Consider the following 25,266-nt stretch of genomic DNA (forward strand, 5'->3'; position numbering starts at 1 on the left):
CAATCCTGAGGCCTGGAACTAATGACTGTTTGTTTTAATGTTTTATGTTACTGCAAACATCCAAAGTAAATGCATACCCCACATGATCTGGTATACCATTTCATACACAACCAGGGGACTTCCCAGAGCCCGCGACTGGCCTTAAGTGTGTGTGGGTGTTGTTTCATTTGTTTGCTCGTGTGGATAGTCTCTTTGTGAGGACGATGAGGAGGAGGAAGAAAACAAAACCAACACACACACACACACACACACACACACACACACACACACACACACACACACACAGGACGGAGCCGAATAAACAGGTGGGCGAACAAACGTGCAAACACACACAGGCAAGCGGTGTTTACAGTCACCTCTCTCAGACCTGATAGTCTTCATTTGTCTAAACTAAAGGCTGCGAGCACTTCTAATAAAAACACTCCCTTCTACACAACATCTTCTTATGAACTGAACATAACATGTTTGGACGGGCTGCCAGGAGAAAACATCTGCTGTCTAAAAAGAGCACACAGCACCTATAAGCACAGTGGAGCAGGCATGATGTTTTGGGCACCTTGTCACTCATTTGACCATGAACTCGTCTGCATAACAAATTATTCTTGAGGCAAATGTGAGGCCACCTGCTTCACAGCTAAAGCTTGGCCAAAATGAGGTCATGAAAGCAGAGCAGCAAGTCTACAAGAAAATGGCAGAAAAAGAACTGATGTGGTGCAACCTTCAGAGAGCTGTGCATAAACGAACACTGAAAACCTCTTTGAAGTCAAGCAGTGTGAGACAAAATTCCTCCACAGCAACAAAGTCGTGCAGACATCAATGACTTTGACTTACTGCTGCTGAAGGAGCCTCTACAAGCTGCTGAGCTGTGGGTTGTATTTCGTTTTTCACAGCACTGCAGAGAGACCTGTGAAAGTTTGACCACACATGAACCCTAAGCCTCAAACCAACGACAGGTAACATTAAGACACAATCATCGCGTCATTGCTCAACTGTGCATTTTGTGCTCCCACCCCAAATATCCAAAATTTTTATTTTTCACTGATTTTTTAAATGCAACTCATTCTTTTTTTTTTTGCATTTTTTAATATTTTCCTTTATATGCTATTAGTATGAGAAGCTGTCACAATGCACATCTCTACCCCTGAAACACACTGACAGAAACTGAGACATCAGCAGCTCCAAAATGAAGGAAAAATAAAAAGGCTGAAGGCAGAAGAACAAGACGATGAAGCAGAAATAGATTATTTGTAAATTCTGACATCTAGTGGTGAGAGACTAGAATCACAGTGACGAAATGCCTTTTCTTTTCTTTCACATCTACGGCTGGAAGTGTTGCAAAACTGACCCAAACTTCCCCGAGACTCCTGCTCAATCACAGCATAGAATAGCTAAAAGCTTTCTTTGAGCTCACTCACTCTGTGGCAACATGACTGCAGTGATAAATCCATCACTAAGGCCTAACAGGAGGATGTACCTGTGTGTATCTGTGTGGAAGGATGTGTGAGGGGGAAAACATGTATTTAGAACCACTTTCAGGTCGATCAACATTCCTGCCTTCACCTACAGCACAGCCACAGACTGTAAATAGTGACTGAAAGCCTGACAGTCATTGAAGAGGCCCACAGGGTAGAGCCTCGTGTCTAGCTGGGAGGAGCAGACCTACAACCTGGGAATGCCTCTGTGTCCTGAATGTTGTTCGGTATGTTTCAGCTGCTGATATTATGGGTTTTCAGCCACTATGTATGTGTTTTACCACCTATTAAAAGGGCCCAAACAAGGCTTTCCATGTCACTTTTTGTCCAGAAGCCTAATATTTCCAGCTCTGAGGGTCTTAAAATCAAACTTTAACAGAGAATAGGTTGCATAGTTAGCCAAAAAAACAAAAAAACAAAATCTATATTGGTTCACTATCACAAAAGCCAGGAGCAGAGATTCATTTATTCAGATAGTTTTGCTTCCTTTGGTAAAAGCAGTCACTAACACTATGATCCAGCTCCAGTGTAACAAAGCAGTTTGTGAAATATTTGACGTGGACACTGAACACCTCCCACTTCCTGTTCATGCTGTACCTCATTTTCTTCACATAAAAGCTATTGTAATAAAACAAACAGGCTGCCTGTGAGTGTGATGTTTTGCTTCGTGACCAAGCTGTCTTTGTTAGTTTAGTGTTTTGGGTTTTTTTTGACAAATGGTTATTCTGTAACTAAAAGTTTCTTTGTATGCAGACGATGATTTATTATATGTCAGTTTCAGCCCTTAGATGTTTGTTCTGTCGGCTGTTAGCAGACTGACTGTATTGCCCAGAATCCTCTATTTTAATCTCTTTAAGAAAGTGAGTTGATTGGGTGGTAAGTCATTTGGCTGCACTCATCTTTCTCTTTGTCTGTCTGCCGAATGTCAAAGGCCTAATTGTTTTTAAAGAAGCCACTGCCAGCGCTGCTGCCAGCTGCTGTGCCAGCTTATTCTTCAGAGCTGTGTGAAGCCTGAACTCTCCAGGTGTCACTGCAAAGCTCTGCCAGGTTCTCAACAACCAGCTCCTGCTCAGGGAGCGTTTGGCAACAGCGCGAAGATCTGAAATCTGTTTATTGTCAGAATATCAAACCCCCACCTCCTCCTGGTACAGTAACCTTTGGTCTGAAGGCTGGCAGGAAGGCTGATGCTGGCACAGGGGCCACAGCATGCCACTCAGGGACTTCATCCAGGCTTAGTGCTCCTCAGTAACTGTTGGAAAGATTTTTCAGGGTCGCTGCCAACATGACCTGAGTGGCCCGGAGAAACAGACAGCCACAGCGGGGTGCATGTCAACAAGTACTGGGACATCCATCCATCTCTGATGTTGTCCCCCCATCTCTCTTCAAAAACTAGTTTTTCACAAAGCATTCAAATGCAAAATTCTCATTTGGTGCTCAAAAATAATCATTCTGCATCTTAATCTGGGCCGCATCCATGTTATGGACATTATGATTTGAATCTTTGGCCATATTTAATACAGACATCCACCATCAGAGGTGTACACAGAATATGAGGAGAAGCAGAACAGATCACATTCAGTGACACATAATGGAGGCACGGCTTCAACTTCGTGGAAAAATTTTGCTTCTTGAAAATTCTTGTTTGCTTTATGGTAATACATCTATGGTGTAATGCAGTAGCATGTAACATGTAGCCTGCTGGGTGTGTGTGAGGCAGGTCTGACTTAGCGTTAGTTAGGAACATACCGGATAGCCCAGTTTTTTGCCTCCTCCACACCTTCCTCCTTTTAAAGTGAAGTTGAGTCAGCATACCTGCAAGCTTTGTGTTCAAGCTGAAACACTTTCCACTTTAACATCTCCCACGTGTTTCTGCACATGCAGCAACCAAAGGGAAGCATCTTCAGCTCCCATAATTTGGCTTTTTTCAAGCAAAACAAACCATGTCAGACATCAGAGCAGCAGAGCGTGTCTGCAGACAGCATGCTCGCTTCTTAGAAATGCCACTGTACTGCAATTTATTGAAATGACACCAGGGGGTGCGCTGTGAGATGGACAAAATAAATATGTGGAACAAAGCTCCTCAAACTGTGTGCTCAGCCCCACCGACATGCAGCAGGTGAGGCAAAGACAACCAGGGAGAAAAATAGGAAGTCATTGTGTATTTAAGTTCAATAAAGGAGATTTTTGTGGCAAACTAACCAAAAAGGAGTTTTCTTACACTTATTGAGATGAAAACTTTACAGCTAAAACGTCTTGATGCATTCTCAACCGTCCAGGTAAGTAGATCCCAGAAGGTTGATTCTGTTCAACCTTTGGAGATTTACAGCTGAAACAAACATATTTAAAGCCTGAATAGTTTCTTTCTGCAGCTTCGCCTGGATACTGAAGTTAAGTGCGTGGTCTCTTTGACTGACAGGTGTTCTGACACAGCTTGGACCTCTCCAATGTGCTCGTGCCGCTTGGAGCATTTCTTTAAAGGAATTCTGTGGCGTACAGAAGCTTCCAGTTTTAGAGAGTGCACTTTTCTTATTTATTACTCCGTTACTTTGCACTGATTAGCAGACATCTGTGTTTATGGAAGAAGCTGAACTTATCAGTCCGCTCTCTCATCCAAGAGATGCTGTAGATCTCATGATCTCATTTAACGGATCTACAGCATGCTCACACATGCCGCTGGTGTCTGTGCGTGACTGAAAGCTAAGAGCATTTGGAAGGTGCAAGCACCTGCAGTTTCCAGAGAGCGGTGTAAGAGAAGTCTCTGGAGTGTTACAGTTATTTGACAGAGCTCCACCCACTCTGGCTCACCTGACAAACACGACTATCAGGAAACACGACTTCTTGACAGTAAAGGGAAGGAAAGCGTCACCTTTACACTGACGCGCTGAGCAGCAGCAAGAATACCGGGAGCACTGGGATCTTACAAATTAAGAACGCTTGAAGGAAAGATTTTGCCGAAGACTTGTTGGGAAGGTTTTGGCACTGCCTCCTCCCTGCTGTCCGTCTCTGCCAGGTGTCTTTGTCGCTGAGGGGAAAATGGCTTTCCGTTCAGAGGAGGATTTATGCTGCCCTGCCTGTCATGACATTTTTAAAGATCCCGTCCTCCTCTTGTGTAGCCACAGCTTCTGTAAAGCCTGTCTGCAGAGCTGGTGGAAAGAGAAGCAAATCAAAGAGTGCCTGGTTTGTCGGACAGTGTGCGAGTGGAGTGATCCACCTTGTAACCGGGCACTGAAGAACCTCTGTGAGGGATTTTTGCAGAGTCAGAGAGCTTCATCGGGGTCTGACAGTCTCTGCAGTCTGCACTCTGAAAAGCTCAAACTCTTCTGTCTGGACCATGAGCAGCCCGCGTGTATCATCTGTCGGGATGCAAAAATCCACGCCGACCATCAGTTCAGACCCATTGATGAAGTTGCACAGGAACACAGAGAGGAGCTTCACACGTTCCTGAACCCTCTGCAGCACAAGCTGAAGCTTTTTAATGAAGTTAAAGTGAACTTACATCAAACAGCAGAGCACATTAAAGTGCAGGCTCTGCAGATAGAAAGGAGGCTTAAGGAGCAGTTTAAGAAGCTTCACCAGTTCCTAGAGGAGGAAGAGGAGGAACGGATGTTAGCTCTGCGGGAGGAAGAGGCGCAGAAGAGCCAAGTGATGAAGGAGAAGATGGAGGCTCTGTGTAGGGAGATGGCGAATCTTTCAGACACAGTCAGAGCCACAGAGGAGCACCTCAGAGCTGGAGATCCATCCTTCCTGAGGACCTACAAGGCTGTGGTGGAAAGAGTCCAGCAGCACCCCCAGCTGGATGATCCACAGCTGGGCTCAGGAGCATTGATAGATGTGGCCAAACACCTGGGCAACCTGACCTTCAACATCTGGAATAAGATGACAGACATGGTCTCCTACAGTCCTGTGATTCTGGATCCAAATTCAGCCAATCCAGAGCTCATTCTGTCTGAAGATCTGACTGGCGTGAGGCACGGAAAGAGAAGGCTCCTTCCAGAAAACCCGGAGAGGTTTGAATTCTGGGATTCTGTCCTGGGCTCTGAGGGCTTTAACTCGGGAACTCACAGCTGGGACGTGGAGGTTGGAGACAACAAGGACTGGGAGGTTGGGGTGATAGCAGAGTCTATGTGCAGGAGAGAATTTGTGGGCTCCACAGTGTGGAGCGTAGAATGCAGCCATGCCGGATACAGAGCGTTCTCCCCAACCAACAAATACATCGCTCTCTCCATCACAGAGAAGGTCAAGAAGGTCAGAGTTCATCTGGACTGGGACGAAGGGAAGCTGTCTTTTTTGGAGCCTGATACAAACACACACATTCACACTTTCACACACATATTCACTGAAAAACTGTGCCCCTATCTTTGCACCAGGAACCCACAGCTTCTGAAAATAGTGCCTGTAAAAGTGTGTGTGAGAAAGCTGACAGATCAGGAGGAGTGAAGTTACGGCTAGCTGGGCTTTAACCATGTAAGAGCACAGCTTTAATCACAGATTAGAAACAGGACAGATGGAGGCACAGTCACAAATCTGGCATCCTTCGTCAACGTGCTCATAGCCCGAAATGGTTTCATAAAGCCTTGTCAGGGCGCGTTGTTACTGTGTAAATACTGCTGCTCTTCAGTTTGCACATGCTGGCAAGCTGAAGTGCAAATATACACTATATACACTGTGCTACCTTAGTTGACATTTCGTAGTTTGCTACCAGGAGTGTTTCCAGGATTGTTCAGTGACCAGAACTGGAGCAGAAAACAGACTCGTGCAGATGATAAGAAGTGTAGTCAATAACATTTTACAATGACTCTTTACCTAAGCAAAAGTAATAGTAGTACAAAAGTTTAAGCAGCAGATGATTTTACCAACGTCTATATGAATGTGAAGCTTTGTCCCCCACAACACAGCACAATAATTTAATAGATCTATATTTTAAAATTTGAAAAATAAGAATTAGCTTAAGCTTTAAGTGTAGAATATAATGGTTGTAAGTAGAATGAAATAGTAAATAGTATTTAAATAAGTTTCCCGTCACACAGGCCTAAAGTCAGTGAGCCCCTGGGTTGTTCACGAGTGGCTTACAAACTTTGCTGGCACGAAAGTGTTTTTTAAAGAAGTGCATGGAGCTGCACCAGGATCTCCTCTAAATTGTTTGATCATAGCAGGTTGCCGCGGTAACCAGTAGTTTCCATAGAGAAGGCCAAATGTTCTGCCAACTCTCACACTTTTACTAAAGTTTTACTAAAGCTTGGAGAGTAAGTGTGAAGTTTTTGTGTCCTTAATGCAAACTCTAGTTAACAGCAGCAGTCTGCCAGCGACCGCAGCAACAACACGGAGAGCTCTGTTGCAGAACTGTCTGCTACCAATTTCACCTGGTGACAGCCAGAAGGTCGAGCAACCAGGTGAAACTGGTACAGGTGAAAACACGAGAAAATAAGGAAAACTAGAACAAGAATCATACAAAGGTATTAATTAAGGAACGTTTCTTCACTTTGACAGATTGTAATTGCTTAACAAGTGTGAATGTGTGTGTGAATGGGTGAATGACTGATTGTAGTGTAAAGCGCTTTGGGGTCCTCAGGGACTAAGTAAAGCACTATACAAATACAGGCCATTTACCATCACTCTCCAAATGGTCGGAGAATACAGATTTTTCCCTAGCAACCAGAGGTTGCCAGCGGGTCTCTAGGCCTGTGTGATTGAGGCCTAAAAGCACTGAGTTAAATTCCACACTACTATTCAGTGGTGTAAGATTAACAGTAGCCCGGCAGCATGGGTGTGGGTGGCATGGGCACAAATTATATTTCCAGGTGAGCCGGTGACACCCTCTGTGGAAACACTGCTGACACAACACAGCACCAAGTGCGACAGCCTTCAAAAGGAGCAGAGACCTTTCAACAATAACTGTATACTGATGATGGCCCTGATATTCTCCAAGGAAGTTCCAGTAACTTGAAGAGGTTAAAGCAGAAGCAGCACTCGGAGTTTAAAGTGTTGATGAAACGAGTAAGTAAAGGATTTGTTCAGTGCACTTCCAGCGTCGCTGGAACTTTATACTCTTCAGACTCTGTGCTCGACTCCCTGCACCAGCAGGTGAAGTTGTGCCGAAAACATCTATTGAACTTCATTAATTTTGGAAAAGCAAAAAGAGAGGCTTCTCCATTCTGTGACAACAACACCGTAGAACTGAAAATCCAATAGTCCCATGTTTTGGGTCACCACAGAGGAAATGCTCATTACAAATTAATGCAAGGTTGTTTGAAGTGATTATTTTTAATCTTTGATAAAGCATCCTTTCCTAATGGGAGGGGTCTCTTCCTGGATGACAATACAGTTCACATAGAGCTCAGTGATCATATGCTGTGACCTTGATCGTCAAAGCACCAAATGGGGGACCAGAAGCAGCGAATCTTCTTAAGACTCTTTTATTTGTCATCGTTCTGTCTGTTCCTCAAAGAGACACTCATCACCATCATGAATATGGATTTTGACACAATTATATGAAGTATAACTACCATCTAGTGTTCAGTTGTTTCATCATCTTAATGTTTCTTTTTTGATGCTATCATTAATCTTATGTAATCTTTTTGATTTTCAGGGCATATCACATAATCAAAGTAGCGCCCAACAGTCCAGAATACAAACACAAAGATGCTGCTTCATGTTCTGAGATGTTATTCTTTCTATCGTGTTTGATGGATTTAGAGAGAAGAGAAGAGTGTGTTATATTTTATTGATAAGGGGAAGCTTGTCTTTGAAACAGTGGACAAATTGTCACACAGTGTAGCTTTTCCATTTAGAGACAGGACATTACCCCCTCCACCCAGCACAGGTGTGACAGTGGCATTGTTTTCCTCCAGCTAACGAGTTTCAAGCCTCTAACAAGTAACGTGGAGACTGCCGTGGCCTCAGTCTGGTTGATCGATACCACTCTCTCATGTGGGACTGCACCACGGGACACAACAGAGGATATTGAATATTTCCATCCAGAACTGGGTCAGTTTGGGTTACAGCTGTTGCATGAAACACACAACAGAGGAACTATTTGTGTTGCACAACAAATGATTTTGACTTTAAATGTAATCTTGCCAAATGTTGTACCTTAAATGAACACTTTGAAAATATTTATAAGACCTGTATAAATCACAGTAGGGATCTGTTTACAGAAGGCAACAATGAACACTGCTGCTTGTTCGACGCTGGTTTGTGTATTATTTATGTGAACGGCTAAACAAGGTGCACTAATGGATTTGAGTATTTTTGCATTGATTCTGTTGCTTTTTATTTAAAAGCTGATGAACAGCCTGGTGAACAGTGGAAGATTGCTTTTTCAGTAAACTGCTCATCGTGTATATCACTGTGGTTTTTCTTTTTTAAACTGTGACTACCAAGTAAACAAAAAGTACAGTAGTTTTGCATTTTCAGTGAATTATTAACAATAAGTTACTAACAATACGTTAGTAATTCACTAGATTGGTTTAAATTATTAACTTGGTGATTCTTGAACTCATTTGGATTTTTTTGCAGACTTTAAAAGCCTCTACAATTATTTGTGTCGCATTTAGTGTCTACAATAGTGAATTTTGCGAGTTTACCTGAACGCAGCATTTGAAACGATAAGATTCATGAAGCCACTTGTGTGAAGTTTGAAACGTAACGTAAAGCAGTTCCGCTTAATGTAAAAAATGTAAAATTGGACAAAAAACTTCGCTTTTACAGAAACTTAGCAAAATAATAAATCCGCGTCACAGTGAATAATATATAGACGAATAGTTCACCATTAAATCCACATTTTCGAATTGCTCCGTCTTTACAAAAGCGTTCAGATCAGTTACTTTTAAAGGAAATTACGTTCACATGCGCCAATTTTACGCTTTTACTTTGAAATGTCGGCCGCGTGACTTCCGGTTACAGTATTTTCGCGGCTAGCTTGACACCGCGGGGGAGTCCAATGGAAGCCTTCGTCGCAGCCCGGAGGAGACAATCGAGTGAGATTTAACTCGAAAGCAGAGCTGATTTCATTAGATGGATCTTTAAAGGGCTTCTTTTCTCAACAGCCTTGGTCTGTGGTTTGTCACATTCGGTTTCAAACTCACCGATCGGCCTCTAACGGCGTCCGTTCGGCCTTGTTTATACTGTGCAGGGCTGCTTGAATCGGGGAAGCAGGCCCGGCTCTCCTGTGCCCGTTTAACGGCCGTCCTGCGGCTGGAGCGTGTTTTGTGCGGATCGGCCCTTTAGCTCACCAAGTAAGTGAAAATACCAGAAAACAGACAGCGCCAGTTTTAATGCAGGATATTCTCTGAGTTTTTCTTTTGGAGTTTCGACGTAACGCCATGTCAGTTTTTAGTTATTGTTAGCCATTAGCCTCGAGCTAACTCCGCTCTCTGTGTTGAGCTTACTGGTTATGCTAACGGCTGACACTCGACTTGCTTGAATACCAACTTCAGGGATGTAGAAGAGCTCTCACCGCGCATTTAAATGGAAACCCAGTCTGCTCTACGTGATATCCACTTGTAAAATTTGTTATGTTTTCATTAATATTTATGCTAGCGACCAACCTGTGCAGAAAGCTGCAAATGAGCACGGTTAGCATGGTGCTAAGCTAATGGTAGCCTTGTTTTGTATAACCAGCTGGCTGAGAAGTACTCCGGCTGTTAGCTGGCACTTCTGCCCTGTGTTAACCTAAGAATAAACGACTTTCTTTTTCAAAAAATATGTTTTTTTTTTAATTGTCAGTTTGCCTGTAAATAAAATTTAAAAAAGCAGAGCTTCATTTTACAGATGTTGATTGATTCTGTGTATTTCTCTTGGCGGCTCCGGATCAAGTTGTAAATTACATTTAGAGAATCACATACATGTTCGTCTCGCCTAAGATGCCCTCTCTTTCTACTCCTTGGTCCTCCTCTTTCAGAGAATATGACCCAGATGCAACAATGACATCTAGATTTGGTAAAACCTACAGCCGCAAGGGTGGTGAGGGCACGTCCAAGTTTGACGAAGTTCTCTCCACCAAGAGAGGCACCCTGAGCACCAAATGGGGTGACACCACCTACAAGGCCAAGGTGGGCTCAAAGCGTGCTGGCGCTCCCAAGAATGACTCAGTCCTGGAGGTGTATAAGAGGCCCCGTCCATGCGGGGACGGTTTGGATGACCCGTTTGGGTTTGACAGTGATGAGGAATCCAAGCCCGTGTCGTCCCGGAGCGGGAGCAAGTCGTCTCCCGCCAAGCCAGCCTCAGCAGAGCCGCCCCAGGCAGAACGACCTGGGGTGTCCCCGGATACAGGGAGCAGGTCCAGCTTCCAGGGAGCATCTAAGACCCAGCCGAGGGCGATGGACGACACCCTTCGGTTCTTCAACAGCAGCAGTGCCAGCACAGGTAATACACAGTCTGTTAAGATTTTCCTGAAAGTTAAATCTGCAGTGTGTCAGTGTAACGCCAAAGAGGTGACATTCACAGCCTTGCTAGTTTAAATGAGCCAGCTAGTAAGCTCAGGACACGGGTGTCTTGCATCGCGTGTCAAGCACATCAGGGTGAAGTCATTTAAACTTGGAAGAAAAGTCTAATGTTCGTTATTTTCTTCCAGCTGCTTCCCTTTCAGTTGGCAGTGATATCATTTTAGACACAGAGAAATCAGTTTCCCCGTTTGTACCCCTCTCAGCCGTTCCCTGTCAGCTTGACTCGCTTTCAGCTTTCTGTGACTGCTTCTGGCTGCCTGCCAGAGATGCGAGCTCGCTCCTCACAGCGAGCTTTGCCCCAGCGAGCACCTCAGATGGCTCAGAGGGCTGTTTTCACACTGATGGTACACCGAGCCACACTGACGGGAAGCTAGCATGACACTGAAGTTAAACCCTGCCATAAACATGTGTATTATCTGCATTCAAAGGCTGCAGATGTTGACTCGATAAATATGATAATGTCATTGATGAAATGGTTCTTTTTATAAAATAAAGGGCTGACGACGGCTTCTTTCAGAGTGGTCTGTTTGTACAGTTAAACAAGTCAATAGCACGTGGCTGTGAATCAAAAGTACATTTAAGCTTGTCAGCTTACAAAGGGCTGTAAAGATTGTGAGTAACAAGCACATTTGGCTGGCTTTATTACACCACAGGTACGCTGAACGTGCCACCGTTGTGTTTGCAGTGGTGAGATGAGGGGTATTGTGGTTTTTAAACAGACTCCAGCAAGGTTAGCTGCAGGCTGTTTACTTTCCTGTTCTTGAAGGCAGATGTCTAACCCTCATCACTTTCCTCCTTTCAAACTCTAATGTCTTATGGGACCTACATAACATTGGTGTGGTTGTATTTAACAAGGATTTAATATGAGCAGAGGCACACACCTCTCTCAGGTCTCCTTCAGCAAAGATGTCACAAAACAGCTCATCCAGGAGGCATCCTGTCGGATTCTCGAACTGCTTTATCAGCCTCATGGAAGAGCAGCAGCTCTACTCTGAGCTCTTCACCCTCTGGAGTAGAATTGTGGTTGAGTGGGGTTAGCGTCTTTGCAGTCCAGTGGCGGTCTGTGGATGGTCCGTCTACCTGCAGAGAAAGCTGTTGTCGATTGAGGTTGTGCTACACAGGTCTGAGCTACCATCAGTCAGCTCTGCAGAAGAGCAAAGTGAAGAAGAGTGTTAAAAACAATGAAAAGCGTCCACTGCAGCCACCATCTGCTTTTCAGGCTGCATTTTTGATCTTCAAAGTTTTTCCCACGGACTCTGCCGTTGTTCTGTTCCCTGTTTTGGCCCATAAGAGTGCGCTGAAGTGAGGTTTTGCCTCATATACCCACAGATATTCGCCGCCAGCATACAACTCATAGCTGATTCGAGTTACTGAAACATTTCTAGAAATTGTAGGAAGTTCTGTGATTTGTTTTCCCGCTCTTCCCCGAATGCTCTCCTTTTTTATGTCCATATCGTCTGATCCTCAGCAGCATTGGGAGACTCCCAGATGATTACCTTCTTCAATGCAAAATACAAAACAATCTGACCACATGCAGGACTGGTTTACATATGTGTACATGCAAACCTGAATAATTACTGGTCATTTAAACACCATATATTAAGTTCAGTTTCACCAAACAGATTTTTCCCTTAGAAAAAGCTTTCTGTGGAAACAAATGTCTAAAACTAATACGAGTGCACGAATCGCCCGATACGCACAGATCACCTCACATGTCCTCGTGGTGCACAGATGCACGAATGTAGGCTTTGTTGACGTCCCAGTGTAAAACTGGGACCTCTGCAGGGGCCTAGAAAGCAGGGATAGGCCACTCCAGGCCTCGAGTGCCAGTGTCCTGCAGGGTTTAGATGTGTCCTTGATCGAACACAGCTGATTTAAATGGCTAAATGACCTCCTCAACATGTATTGACGTTCTTCAGAGGCCTGGTAATGACCTAATCATCTGAGTCAGGTGTGATGACCCAGAGTGAGATCCAAAACCTGCAGGACACCGGCCCTCGAGGCCTGGAGTTTCCTACCCCGGCTATAAAGGTTAAAATATTATTTAAATAAGCTGCTGCAACGTGCTGGTTGTTCTTCTGCTGGGTCAGTGCACAGCTCCAGATGGAGGGAGCGTAATGGTTGAGCTCCGCAGTGAGTATATGCAGCTGATCTCTGTACCGTTTGAATATACATGTAATCCAGGCAATGGAAATAGCACTTTGATGCTAATCTTACTATTCTGTAATAACAGCAGGCTTACATTATTGTTAGCTTAATGTCTAATCCTGAACATTTCAGGATGCAGCAGCTTATTTAAGCCATGTATTAACTGTCACAGGCTAATGAGTAGTTTCTGTAATTGTTAACTCTGTTTCTACTTGAGGGTCACAGGCTGTTCTGTTTATTTAGGACTGCCTGCTTTCTTTGAACAAACAAACAAAGAAAACCAATAAATCAGCAGCTTACATTTGTGGATCTGTGCAAAGCTGGCAGCATGAAATTTGTGTCCAAACCCCACGAGGGCATGTGACGTGATCTGTGCGTGTCAGGCGATGCGTCCACACGCAGTTAAGCTTTTGTGAGTGACGGGGATGCTACGTTTAGTTTTAGACATTTGCGTTCAAAGAAAGGTCTTAGAAAGAGAAAATAATCTGATTAGTAAAGCTGAACTTCAGAAATTGTGTTTAAGTGATCAGTATTTATTCAGGTTCGCATTGAGGCACGTTTTACGCGCAGTTAAATTGCATCATAAGCCGCAGACGTTTACGAGTCCTCAAACGTTGCACACAAATCACTACACATATTTGTAAATCTTTGTGTACGCTTGTGGATCATACCGTAGCATTAGCGAAGCTTTTGAGTCAAATTTCTCCCCATACCGTTCGCACTTAATGATGAGGAAGTGCTTTCTGCGATGTGGTGATGTGACGGGCAACGATAGAAACTAGGGCTGGGTGTCGTCACTGATTTCTAGAATCGATTTGATTCCGATTCACAAGGTCCAGAATCGATTTTAATCGATAAACCGATTATTAAAAACCGACCCCTAATAGAAACCATCAAAGACTCGCCACTGATGTGAACAGAGGAGAAGACGGTTCAGGATTCAATTTGCAGGAGAAAATGTTTTAGCGGGATCACTCAGCTGAGCTCGATTCTTCTGTTGCCACAGACGATCAGAAATTGGGCTTCTTGTGTCAACATTTACTGAGAGTCAGAGTCGGGGGAAGAAGGTGGTGGTGGTGGTGCAGTTGTGCTGTTTTGAAAGGGCGCTCTGAAGCTGAAGGGACTCGGAATGTCCGATAAACTGAGCAATTCGAAACCAGGTGGTTAATAATCAGCTGAGCAAATGCAAACTACTGTACTGTACTACTGCAGTGTGAGGGTGAGTCAGAGTGAAGTCTTTCTTTTTTTTTTTTTTTTTTAAGATGCAGCTTTATTTTGAACTTTAATGAGAAAATTTGCTTTGTTTGTCATATTTGGCATTCTGAGAAGCTACACCTGTTCATTTAGCGCTGCTGCGTCATCGTTTAAAACCGTTTGGAGGAATAAAATTAAATTTATCTGCCACAGAATTTTTTTCTTAAGGACTTGTCCTGCTGGGCAAGTTCAGATACAATGAATCTAAGAAGAATCTTAATGGTTACATTCACTCTTATCTGCCCGTCACAGACGTGTTGCGCTCTCAGAGTTCAGAGTCACTTTCTGTGACGTTTCACTGCTGTAGAAAGAATCCAACTTACTGAAGCTCACAAAGTTGCTGCGTTTGAAGGCATTTTAATAAAATGAAGACAAGTTATTGCCAAAGACGAGAGCCTAAACCAAACACTAAACTCGGTCCTAAACTAATGCTGATTAAAAAAAAAAAAAAAAAAAAGAAAAAGGGGAAAAAAAAAAGGGAAACTAATGAAGCCGACTGGTGACAAACCAAGTCTTCGTTGATGGGGGAAATGGCTGGCTCCACAGTTAATGAACACGGGTTATTAAATGATATTGAGGGTAACAGAGAGTAGGACTCTTCTTCCTTTAGTGAAGGAATCTTTAAACTTTTAGTTCAAGACAAACATTTGGAGGCTCGTGCAGGTTGGAGCCCAGAGTCCTTCTGACTTGGTGGTTCTTACCTGGTTAAAGATTAAACACAGAGTACCTCTGTGCTGCCTAATTTTTGTTTTTAATACACCGCTCTGCAAACCCTTTAGACAGTCGCACACCCACACAGGCTGGAACACATACTGACATCAAGCCCCATCTGCCTCGCAAAGCCAAAGTACGCAAACTGCCGGCTTTGCACCTTCCCGAGGTGTCACCTCTCCAGACTCTTATTTTTATCTGCCCGGCTTTAAAGGAATGCAAGGCGATCAGCTTCCATCATCAAACGGCTTCAGAGCAACATTTTGAGTTTCTCGTAGGCTACAGAACACACACTGTGTGTGTGTGTGTGTGTGTGTGTGTGTGTGTGTGTGTGTGTGTGTGTGTGTGTGTGTTGCTCCTCGCTCTGCCATCTGCCAAAGAACTGAAAGTGTGTTAATCACTAGAACATTTTGCAACCGCGTCAGCAGTAAAAACAGCACATGACTGGAAAAACAAACCCGAGCCCTTTGGTTTCCAAAAACGCCAAACTCAGAGCTTATCTGGGATCCTTTAGTTAAGACTTGACGTTTTACACGTGCACGTTCAAAAGAAGGGGATTGGAGGGCGCTCAGAAAGGCCTGCTTCCAACCCTGCTTGTGGTTAGCCGTCATGAAGGTGTCCGATAATTAATTTATGTGTTAGGTTAATTTAGTCAGAATAACTTGAGTGTTTTTCATAGAACTGGCAGACACTAATAGCTAACCTGTGTCTGTACCTGAGTTGTAGCCACGGAAACCCTCAGAGCTGCACGGCGTCGTTCACGTGGACTTGTTTTGATAAAGTTAGAAGAAATCGTTGGAGGGCTGAGAAGAAAAGACTAAATGACTCATCTGCAGCTCTCGGTTCACGTCACGCTTTGAAAGGACAGTAAAATATTTGAAGTCATGGAGGAATCATAGCACTTTATACGTTTTACACTCAGTTGATATCAGATTAAACACTTTGGGGAAAAAACGAACAAACAGCATTTAGATCTTAACCAGAAAAAGACCTGTGTCCACAGACGTACACACCTTGGTGGCGTTGGAGTGTGGGGCCTTTAAGGACCTTTAGCAGTCCTCTGGGGGCCTCGCTCGTTCTGTGTGTTTGATCTTCTCTCTTTATTTTTAATTTGTCAAATAAAGTCTGAATCATAAGCTGAAGTAACTGAAATTGCCTCCATTCCAGATTTGCTACCAATCAACCTTGAATCAAAAACCGCAGAAGCTGATATTATGTGACGCTACAGCGTGAAGCAATTTCCTGTTTGCTCAGAGGGGAAAGTGAAGCATTGTGAGTTATGTGCCACGGCAGAAGTGACACAAATAACCGGGGGTGCTAATAACCAAACGGCATGAATTGTCCTGGAAGTGGCTCCAGACCCATTTTGATTCTCTTGAAGAATTACAGCTGCTGGCAAATGACTGTGTGTGTGTGTGTGTGTGTGTGTGTGTGTGTGTGTGTGACCTGCTTTTATTGCGTAACGGTGTTTTTTGAAATGGTGTAAGCTTTGGGTGCATCATCATTGTGCCGAGGTGTCTGTGAAGTTCAGCGGTAAAGTGAATGTAGGGCATATAGAGTGTGTGTGTGGTTGGGGGGCTTTCTTTTTTCAAATTTAAAGAAATAAAATGAGGGGGAATTATTTGGCAAGCAGATGTTTAAGCAGATCTAAGCTGCTTAAACAAGTTTGAGCATTCGGTTTCAAGAACACATCATGCAGAACCACGCGGTGTCTCATTCCTTCGAGTCCGGCTCAGAGAACATTGGAGGTGGAAGTTGGCAGAAAAGTTTCTCAGTTTAACCAACATGTTCTTGTCTAGTTTTTAAATTCTGTGTTTTCTGGTTTGTAGACAAACTGCAACAGGTTTCAAAAGCAAAGCCTCACCTTTAAACCCTGAAGTTTATTGTCAGTTTACTTACTGATTATAAGAGTAATAGTCACAAACTGCAGCGTAAATTTCCTTCAGTAGCATAAATTCCAGTTAAAATTCTAATGAACCTGAAAGTCAGTATTGGGTGTGGCCACCTTTAACCTTCGGCACAGCCTGAACTCTCTGAGGCAACTTTCCTATCGTAGTCTTCAGGGATAGTTTCAGTAACGTTGAGGTGTGTGTGTGTGTGTGTGTGTGTGTGTGTGTGTGTGTGTCCAGGTGTAATGCATTGGCTGTGTGTTTGGGTTCATTGTCATGGTGAGAATGAAGCTGCAGTTATTATATTTTTTTTAATTAGTTGTTATTATGATTATTACTATTTTTCTGGCTTCAGACAAGGTTCTGTGTGAAGGTCTTTTCTTTTCCCCCCTCCAGGCATATAAAGACTGACATTTTATGTGTATATTTATCTTCTTTTCATTATTTTTATAAGCACACAGGTCTAGTTTTTATGTTTTTTCAGTCAGCAAAGATGTATTTTCATTGTTGTTCTAGTTATTTGTGCAGCACCTTTTCCTCTTTCAAATATTAAAGTTTAGTCCATTTGATCTTTAATACAAATTTGCTTGTGAAAACTGGAACTGGACCAGCATAAAAATGACCGGTACCTTCAGTGACTTTGATGCACTGACTCTGACTCTGTTTTCATTCTCAGGAAAGTCCAAGCAGAGCTTGTTGTCCTCGTCGTCAGAGAACCAGCACAGCTACACGTGGTACCAAAACGTTTCTGAGAGCGACAAGAAGCCCCTCGCCCAGACCACCACCCTGAAGACTGGCTCCAAGGCAGAATCCACCTATGACTCGTGGGATGTTATAATGGGCCTCCGGCCACCTTCTCCCACACAGGAACCCCGCAACCCTGCCCCTACTCTGTCATGGGCTTCGGCGGGCGTCACGACGGCAGGCGGCTGTGACCCGGTGCAAACTCGGCACGAGAAGACCCCCTCTCCTCCACAGCTGCTCCTCAGCGACAGCGACGACCTGCAGGGCAACCCTGACCTCACTGAGACGTCGGATTACTCCCAGATGTCGACCTCATCGTCACTTGAAAGGAACTCGAACTGTCGGACATACAGGAGGCCCAACAAACAGGGCAAAGCCTCGGACTCCAGCAGCTTCGCAGCCACTGTTTTTGGCTCAGATCTTCCCAAATCCGCATCTGACAGCAATAACAAAACGACAGGTGGCAGAGGGAGCCAGGGCAGGACGAGGGACTACACAGTGTTGCACCCATCCTCCATATCTATGTGTAACGTCACCATCCAGGACCGAGTGGTGGAGGAGTTTGGGACTGATGCAGCACCCGCTTGTGGTAGCGGTAGCGCCGGTTCAGGCAGCACGACGCAGCTGGGAGAGGCCGGGTGGCAGCGGAAGAAGTTGGAACAACAGAATACAAGGTTGGTTAACGGGCACCGGCGGTCCTTGTGTGTCAGGGTGTTCCACAGTGTGGACAGTTTGATGTGTAACTGCCTACACCTGCTGATATCCCACAAGAACTACAGGAAGTCTAAAGTATCCCAGTTTTCCATCTAACAGATTCAATTCAATTCAATTTTATTTATATAGCGCCAAATCACAACATAAGTCGCCTCAAGGCGCTTCATAGATACAGAGAAAAAAAACCCAACAATCATATGACCCCCTATGAGCAAGCACTTTGGCGACAGTGGGAAGGAAAAACTCCCTTTTAACAGGAAGAAACCTCCGGCAGATCCAGGCTCAGGGAGGGGTGGGGCCATCTGCTGCGACCGGTTGGGGTGAGAAAAGGAAGACGGGATAAAAGACATGCTGTGGAAGAGAGACAGAGGTTAATAACAGATATGATTCAATGCAGAGAGGTCTGTTAACACATAGTGAGTGAGAAAGGTGACTGGAAAGGAAAAACTCAATGCATCATGGGAATCCCCGGCAGCCTACGTCTATTGCAGCATAACTAAGGGAGGATTCAGGGTCACCTGGTCCAGCCCTAACTATATGCTTTAGCAAAAAGGAAAGTTTGAAGCCTAATCTTAAAGTAGAGATAGTGTCTGTCTCCTGAATCCAAACTGGAAGCTGGTTCCACAGAAGAGGGGCCTGAAAACTGAAGGCTCTGCCTCCCATTCTACTTCTAAATACTCTAGGAACAACAGATCGACCTCATCCCTCAGTCAAACAACTCGCTCTGTCTCTTTTTTTTTTTTTTTTTTTTTTTTTAAGTAACTGAGTTGTGCGACATCTGGTGATGGACACAAAGCTTGATGATCATTCTCTTTAGTCCACATCCACAGCAGACCTGTAGAAAGTGATTCAGTAGGTCCATAAACAGAACCTGGATGCTGAACATGCCAGCACGAAGCACCCAGAGTACTTCATTTGAAATTGCAGCCACTAAAAGCATATTTTGAGTTTTAATATTTTATATTAAACTGCTTAATAAAATATTTGTAACAGACTTGGAGAGAAAATACAGATTTAAATCAGACTGTTTCAAAGTAGTTTATTATAACAAGCAAAGAGTCATTTAATATCAGGTTTGAGACGTTTGAGAGGAGAAAAACATAAAGCAAATACATAAAAATGCATGTAGGTAGTTGTTTATGCTGTGTGACTTCTCACAGGCACGGGGACATATTATTCAGTGAAAACCATCTATGATGCCTTTCATTTCACACATTTTACATCTTTACCATATCTCCGTCTCAGCGTGAGGCCGTGGGCCTCTTTGGTCTCATTTCAGTTGCTGAGACTTCATTTACTTCCACTCCACTGTAATATTTTGGCAGTTAGCGTAATGCCCTTTGTTTTGCCAAGAAGAACGAGCGCTCGGTGATTTAATTTTTTTCATTTGAATTAAATGACCTTGGTCACAGAAAAAAGTCCATCCATCTGAATTGCAGGGTTTTTTTCTTTTAAAATGCTGCAAGAAATCAAATTGATATTGATTTTGCTTTCATTACCTGGGCTGAAAACGATACATTTTATGAGGGAAAGTGTTAACTAGAATATGGTGGTTTGCCATTTCATGTTCGTGCTAATCATGAAACATGTTAGACTGAAGCCTGAAATGAAAAATCCTCTCCACAAGTATACTTTTACACATTAACATTCAGTTTTAATTAAGTCGTCTCAGCAGAATATTAACGCCGTTCCTCTGGATGTCCTCTCCGCAGGTTCAGGCAGACCCAGACCAAGTCGAAGAAGGACAGTAAGCTGGACCTGTTTGGCTTTGAGGACTCGGAGGCCCAGCAGGAGGAGAACAGTAGCGACAGCGCGGATGGCCGGTCCAGTTACAAAATCAAATACTTCGGTTTCGACGACATGAGCGACAGCGACGGCGCTGAAGACGACGGCGGCAGGGCTAAGGAGAGGAGGAGGGCCAAAAAGAAGGCCGCCATCACCACAGCGACCCCGGTGGTCACCATAGAGGAAATGCCAGCTGATGACCCGCCAGATCCGTTTGAAAGGCTGGAGGTCCAGGAGATGCTGGAGGTCCAGGAAAGGCCGGCAGTCAAGGAGAGCAAGAAGAACTCTGAGAAGCAGGAGAGCAGGATACGAACAGGTTAAAACACCAACACTGCCTGACTGATAACGCCGATGTAGTGATGAGGATATCTCGTGAAACCACCTTTTTTACAAAATCAGCCACAGAGCCCTGTGCAAAGTGTTACGGTAACATGAGCAGGCTTGTTGTTTTAATCCTGTGCATATCATCCAATTAATTAAGGAAGGACTGAGCTGAGTATCAAATAACATTCTGATCCCAGCTCGCCGACCTGGATCAGGTGTCTTGATTATGGACCTCTCCTTCAGTTTGACCTTTCCTTCAAGGTCAACACATTGATCTGCAGGTCAAAGTGATGATAATGATTTATAGAGCTACTTAAAAAGCATTCTCCGAGTGCTTCTTGTCTTTTCATATTTAAAATTTCTGATTTAAGTATAATCTGTGGTAACGTAAGCCAACACGACTGAAAAGCGTCGGCTCGACTCGCTCACTCGATCTCTTCAGTGTAACACTTGTTGGGAAGGTCCTGTTGTGTTATTTCATGTCTGGCGCCTCTGTTTGCTTCACACTGTGTGTGAGGTGTGTGCTCAGAGAGCAGGGAGAGGGGAACGGACTGCAGCGACAGCAGTGAAGACCGAAATGAAACTCTGGCGAATAAATTGGTCGAATAACATTTATTTGTTTTGCAAAGTTGAAACGATGTTCAAGTTTAGTTGGACGTCGCCTTATATGTGAAGTAGAGCTGGGCGATAGAACGATAACGATATGTATCGCGATATAACTTTTACTCGATAGAGAAATTAAGCTATCGCGATAGACCTCGCCGCTCTTGTCCTCTTAAAATAAAAAAAAATAAAAAAAATAAAAGTTTAGCCAATCCAAACTAAGTAGCGCAGAGCCGAACCAATCACAGCCGCAGCGTCACGTCGCGTGACTTGTTACGTACAGCACAAGTGCCAAGCCGCACGTGTGTTTGTTTGGGAAGCAGCCAGCGCGTAATGGAGGAAATGAGTGTGCCGACTAGAAAAATCAACCGAGCGTGACCGAAGAGAAAACAGATGATGGTTCCAACGCCGGAGAGATTGTCGAACGGAAGAGCCATAGAAGTTCCGTAGTGTGAAGGTATTTCGGCTATTTCAAGTCTGACAAAAACAGAGTAGCGTGCACTGTAAATTGTGCCGAAAGCAAGTCTGGAAATACAATAAACTGGTGCATGCGTCACACTGTGCGCCACGTTATTGTTTCAGTGAAATGAATTTCTACAATACTGTTAATTCTACTCTCTGCAGTGTTTAAATGCTTACATATACACACAGTTACTGTCCCTCCACACATACGACTCGGTTCTGCTTCTATGCCCCAGCTTTGTTTACTTTTTCCCACCGAGGCTTCTAGACTTCTGATTGGCCAACATTTCTGCACGGTTAGGAATCTAGCGCCACCTGCTGCTTTGGCATGTTCATAGCAGCGTTTTCCTTCATTTCTGCCTTTATGTGTGGACGGGATTATTTTTTAAAACGAAAACGGAAAATCTCCGTTTTCAAAAATACCCGTGTACGTGTGGACGTAGCCTCAGTCTCTGACTGGAAGCGCTAATTCGTCATTCGGCTTTTGTCAGACTAAAGTAACTGTTAAAACTGTTTGAAAAGCTCAGCTATACAACAAGGAGAGATTGAGAATTTCCTTTTAGTTCTCAGTTTATTTGATATTGACAAAAGTTAGTCAGTTTTGTCTGTTCTTCTGTAAAACAAACTAAGATTTATTTTTACAATTAATATTTTGTTTCTAAGTGGAATTGACAATTTAGTCTGTTTTGTTTGTTCTATTTTGAAACTTAAACGCTTTAGCGGCTGCCTTTTGTGTAGTTTGCAATATTTGCCTTTATTTATCTGAAAAAGTCTCATGTTCCTTAAGTACATCTACCAGAGGTGGGACCAAGTCATTGTTTTGCAAGTCTCAAGTAAGTCTCAAGTCTTTATCCTCAAGTCTCAAGTCAAGTCTCAAGTAATGTCAGGCAAGTCAGAGTCGAGTCTCAAGTCACTGGTGTAAAAGTCCGAGTCAAGTCACAAGTCTGAAACTTTGAATTTCAAGTCCTTTCGAGTCTTTAAAAAAAAAAAAACAACGAAAAAATAATGTTGCAGTTATATGCTAAATGTAAATATTAGACCATGTAATTTTAAAATCTGTGTTTTTCTCAACACATACAAAATAGTGAACTTAGAAAATATACACAAATTGTGAAATCGCACCTCTTTAAAATGCAGCTCAATTAAACTTAGCTCCAAGAATAATTTTCACCGACAGTTCTGAGATAAGCTGCATGTTATTCTTGGATGCGGTTGTAGGACCAGCTTTAAAATCGCATGACAAAAATATCATACACATTAAAAAAAACTGTATCACCAACGTAGCCTGGACAACATTTGCTAGTTAGATGAAGTCAGCTATCTCATCTTAGCATATTTATATGCATATTTATAATTATACGGTTCTTGGAGTGAGTGCATACACTCATGAAGTTTAGTAACTTCCGGTCACTGCAACAAGCCCAGGTACAGTTTACCGCCGGATGGGTGCAGGACCTTGAAATGCACCGTGTAGAACGAAAGACCATCGTACGTATCATAAGTTTACCAGTCTCACAAATCGTCTTCATAAATACACATTCGTTAACCGTTTATTAATATAACCTTTGAGCTCAACGGTAATTAATTAGTAGTGGAAATAATTTCTGGTAGCATCACAGAAATGTAGCAGTGACAATAATACTGTATGCTGTAATCGTACTGGACAATTAGTGATACAAAACAACTGTTTTATCCTGTGAATAAAAGTATATGTTTTTGTCAATGTACCATAATAACAGAAGCGAAACGCAATATTGTGTCAGGACAATTTACTATTTATGCACAATAAACAAAGGAGCATAGCGCGACAATTTCTGTTCAGCGCCAGACTTGCTTGTAACCTATATCACCAATTATGTTAAGAAAAATGACGCATTAACTACAACAGCAGACTGACCTTTGTGGGAATGCTTGGAGCAGACTAACCTGTGAGCTGGAGGGTTCTGGGACGTTATATTTGATCTTTGAATGGCTGCAATCCAGTCGCCTCTTTGTTACTTCGGAAACATGGTTTGAACAATTTCTCTTCAACGACATAATCCGATAACAACCGATCTCTTTACCCGTCGGCTTCCCGTGGCTGTCATGCGACCGGCTATTGCAGTTAATAATACAACAGCTTCTTGACATTTTTGTGTTTCTTTTTATCGCTGTTTAACTGATTTTAATTGAAAGCCTGCGTGCGCTAGTACCGCTTGCCACGAGTTCCCAGAATCCTTTGCGGTTCTACCCGTGAATGACGTCACATTTTCAATCTCTATATAATATGCATGTTAAATTTTATATTTGGGGTAAAATATCAAGTCTTTTCAAGTAAACCGGTTCAAGTCCAATTCAAGTCCCAAGTCATTGGTGTAAAAGTCCAAGTCAAGTCACAAGTCTTAGAACATTTTTTCAAGTCAAGTCTAAAGTCATAAAATTAATGACTCGAGTCTGACTCGAGTCTAAGTCATGTGACTCGAGTCCACACCTCTGACATCTACCCTGTTGAACTTATTATAGGAAATAAATATTTAAATCAAAACAAGCTGCTGATTATTTCACATTTTACTTGTGAGCAACGGCACATTTAAATCTTACAAATATAGTTATTTGGCTTATATCGTGATAGATATCGTTATCGCCTGAAATGAAAAAAACATATCGTGATATGAAAAAATCTCATATCGCCCAGCTCTAATGTGAAGCGATGATAAAACGGGGTTGTTGCACGCCTGCCTGAGCCTGTTGACACATGCCTGTCTGAGTCTGACTGGGAAAACCCTCTGACACCAGTTTGCCAGTCGCGCTGTTTCTGGAACAGCCTTTTAAAGAGAGAGTGAGATTCTTAGCGGTCCTCCAGTGAACACTGATTTTTATTTTGTCATTATTTTAAGGTCACATCATAGAGTCTGTAGCTACGACAGTGTGCCGTAATTCCATATGAAATGGAATAAGATGAGATACACTTCATTTATTCCAAAAGTAAGGAAGTTACTGTGTAACAGCAGCCAAAACATTAAGCACAGCTTGTTTAAAAAGGGAAATGCAAAGATTTTAATAGGTTTGAACAGTTTATTTTAGTGGGTTAGCGTCACAAAATACACCAACACATTTTGCCCTGCACCTCATTCAGCTCGTAGGGTTTTTTCTTTTTCGTGTCTCTTGCACACTAAAGCAAACACCTTTTATTACATCAAACTCTGAGTCTCTGAATCTGGATTTTCCTTTTTATTACAGTATTTCCTTCTATGAGCGCAGGTGGTTTGAGGAGCATTCACATTACTCATCTTAAATGCAGAAGAATATAACAGCTCAATAGAATATATTTACAAAACGACAAGACGAAAAAAGCTGAATAAAGTAAAAATGGCACGATCGGGTGGAATAAAACTGGAGCTGTGTGTGCTTTTCTTGTTGTTTTGTGTATGGATAAACATTAGAGAAAGCCAACACGCCAGCATAGACTGAACACACGGACACACTCTAACAACAAACACAATCAGCTAATCCTGTTTCACTATCCAGCAGGCGCTCACTGTTAGGACTGCTGGAAATGAGCTAAAGCTCACAAACACACAGTTTCATTTGACCTTGTTTCTAATAACATGGTTTTTTTTCTCTCTCATGTGGAAAAACTCCTGGATTTAAACATGATGAAGAAGCGTGTGCTTTCAGATTCAGGCAGCTCATGAGCATATTGCTTCTTTCTATGTGTGCTGTTAAAAATAATTAGTT

The 25,266-nt window shown here is 43.1% G+C and overlaps 2 protein-coding genes across 2 annotated transcripts in view; both read left to right on the forward strand.

Annotated features, from left to right (window-relative positions):
- Positions 1-4,328: 4,328 nt before the first annotated feature.
- On the forward strand, positions 4,329-8,802 carry LOC146664346 (nuclear factor 7, ovary-like). The gene has a single exon (XM_085415388.1). The coding sequence runs from the start codon at positions 4,506-4,508 to the stop codon at positions 5,907-5,909; it is 1,404 nt and encodes a 467-aa protein (XP_085271514.1). The 5' UTR covers positions 4,329-4,505; the 3' UTR covers positions 5,910-8,802.
- A 586-nt stretch (positions 8,803-9,388) lies between these two features.
- Positions 9,389-25,266, forward strand: part of LOC146664347 (wings apart-like protein homolog) — a 39,343-nt gene continuing 23,465 nt past the window's right edge. The window contains exons 1-4 of the mRNA XM_085417188.1: positions 9,389-9,706; positions 10,372-10,835; positions 17,594-18,335; positions 20,088-20,476. Coding sequence (XP_085273314.1) covers positions 10,394-10,835; positions 17,594-18,335; positions 20,088-20,476 — 1,573 coding nt within the window. The 5' untranslated portion in view covers positions 9,389-9,706; positions 10,372-10,393. The remainder of the gene's footprint in view (positions 9,707-10,371; positions 10,836-17,593; positions 18,336-20,087; positions 20,477-25,266) is intronic.

The sequence above is a fragment of the Rhamphochromis longiceps genome, linkage group LG8, assembly GCF_057381845.1.
Source record: "Rhamphochromis longiceps isolate RC_006_pf linkage group LG8, R_longiceps_female_GT1.1, whole genome shotgun sequence".
Taxonomy (NCBI): domain Eukaryota; kingdom Metazoa; phylum Chordata; class Actinopteri; order Cichliformes; family Cichlidae; genus Rhamphochromis; species Rhamphochromis longiceps.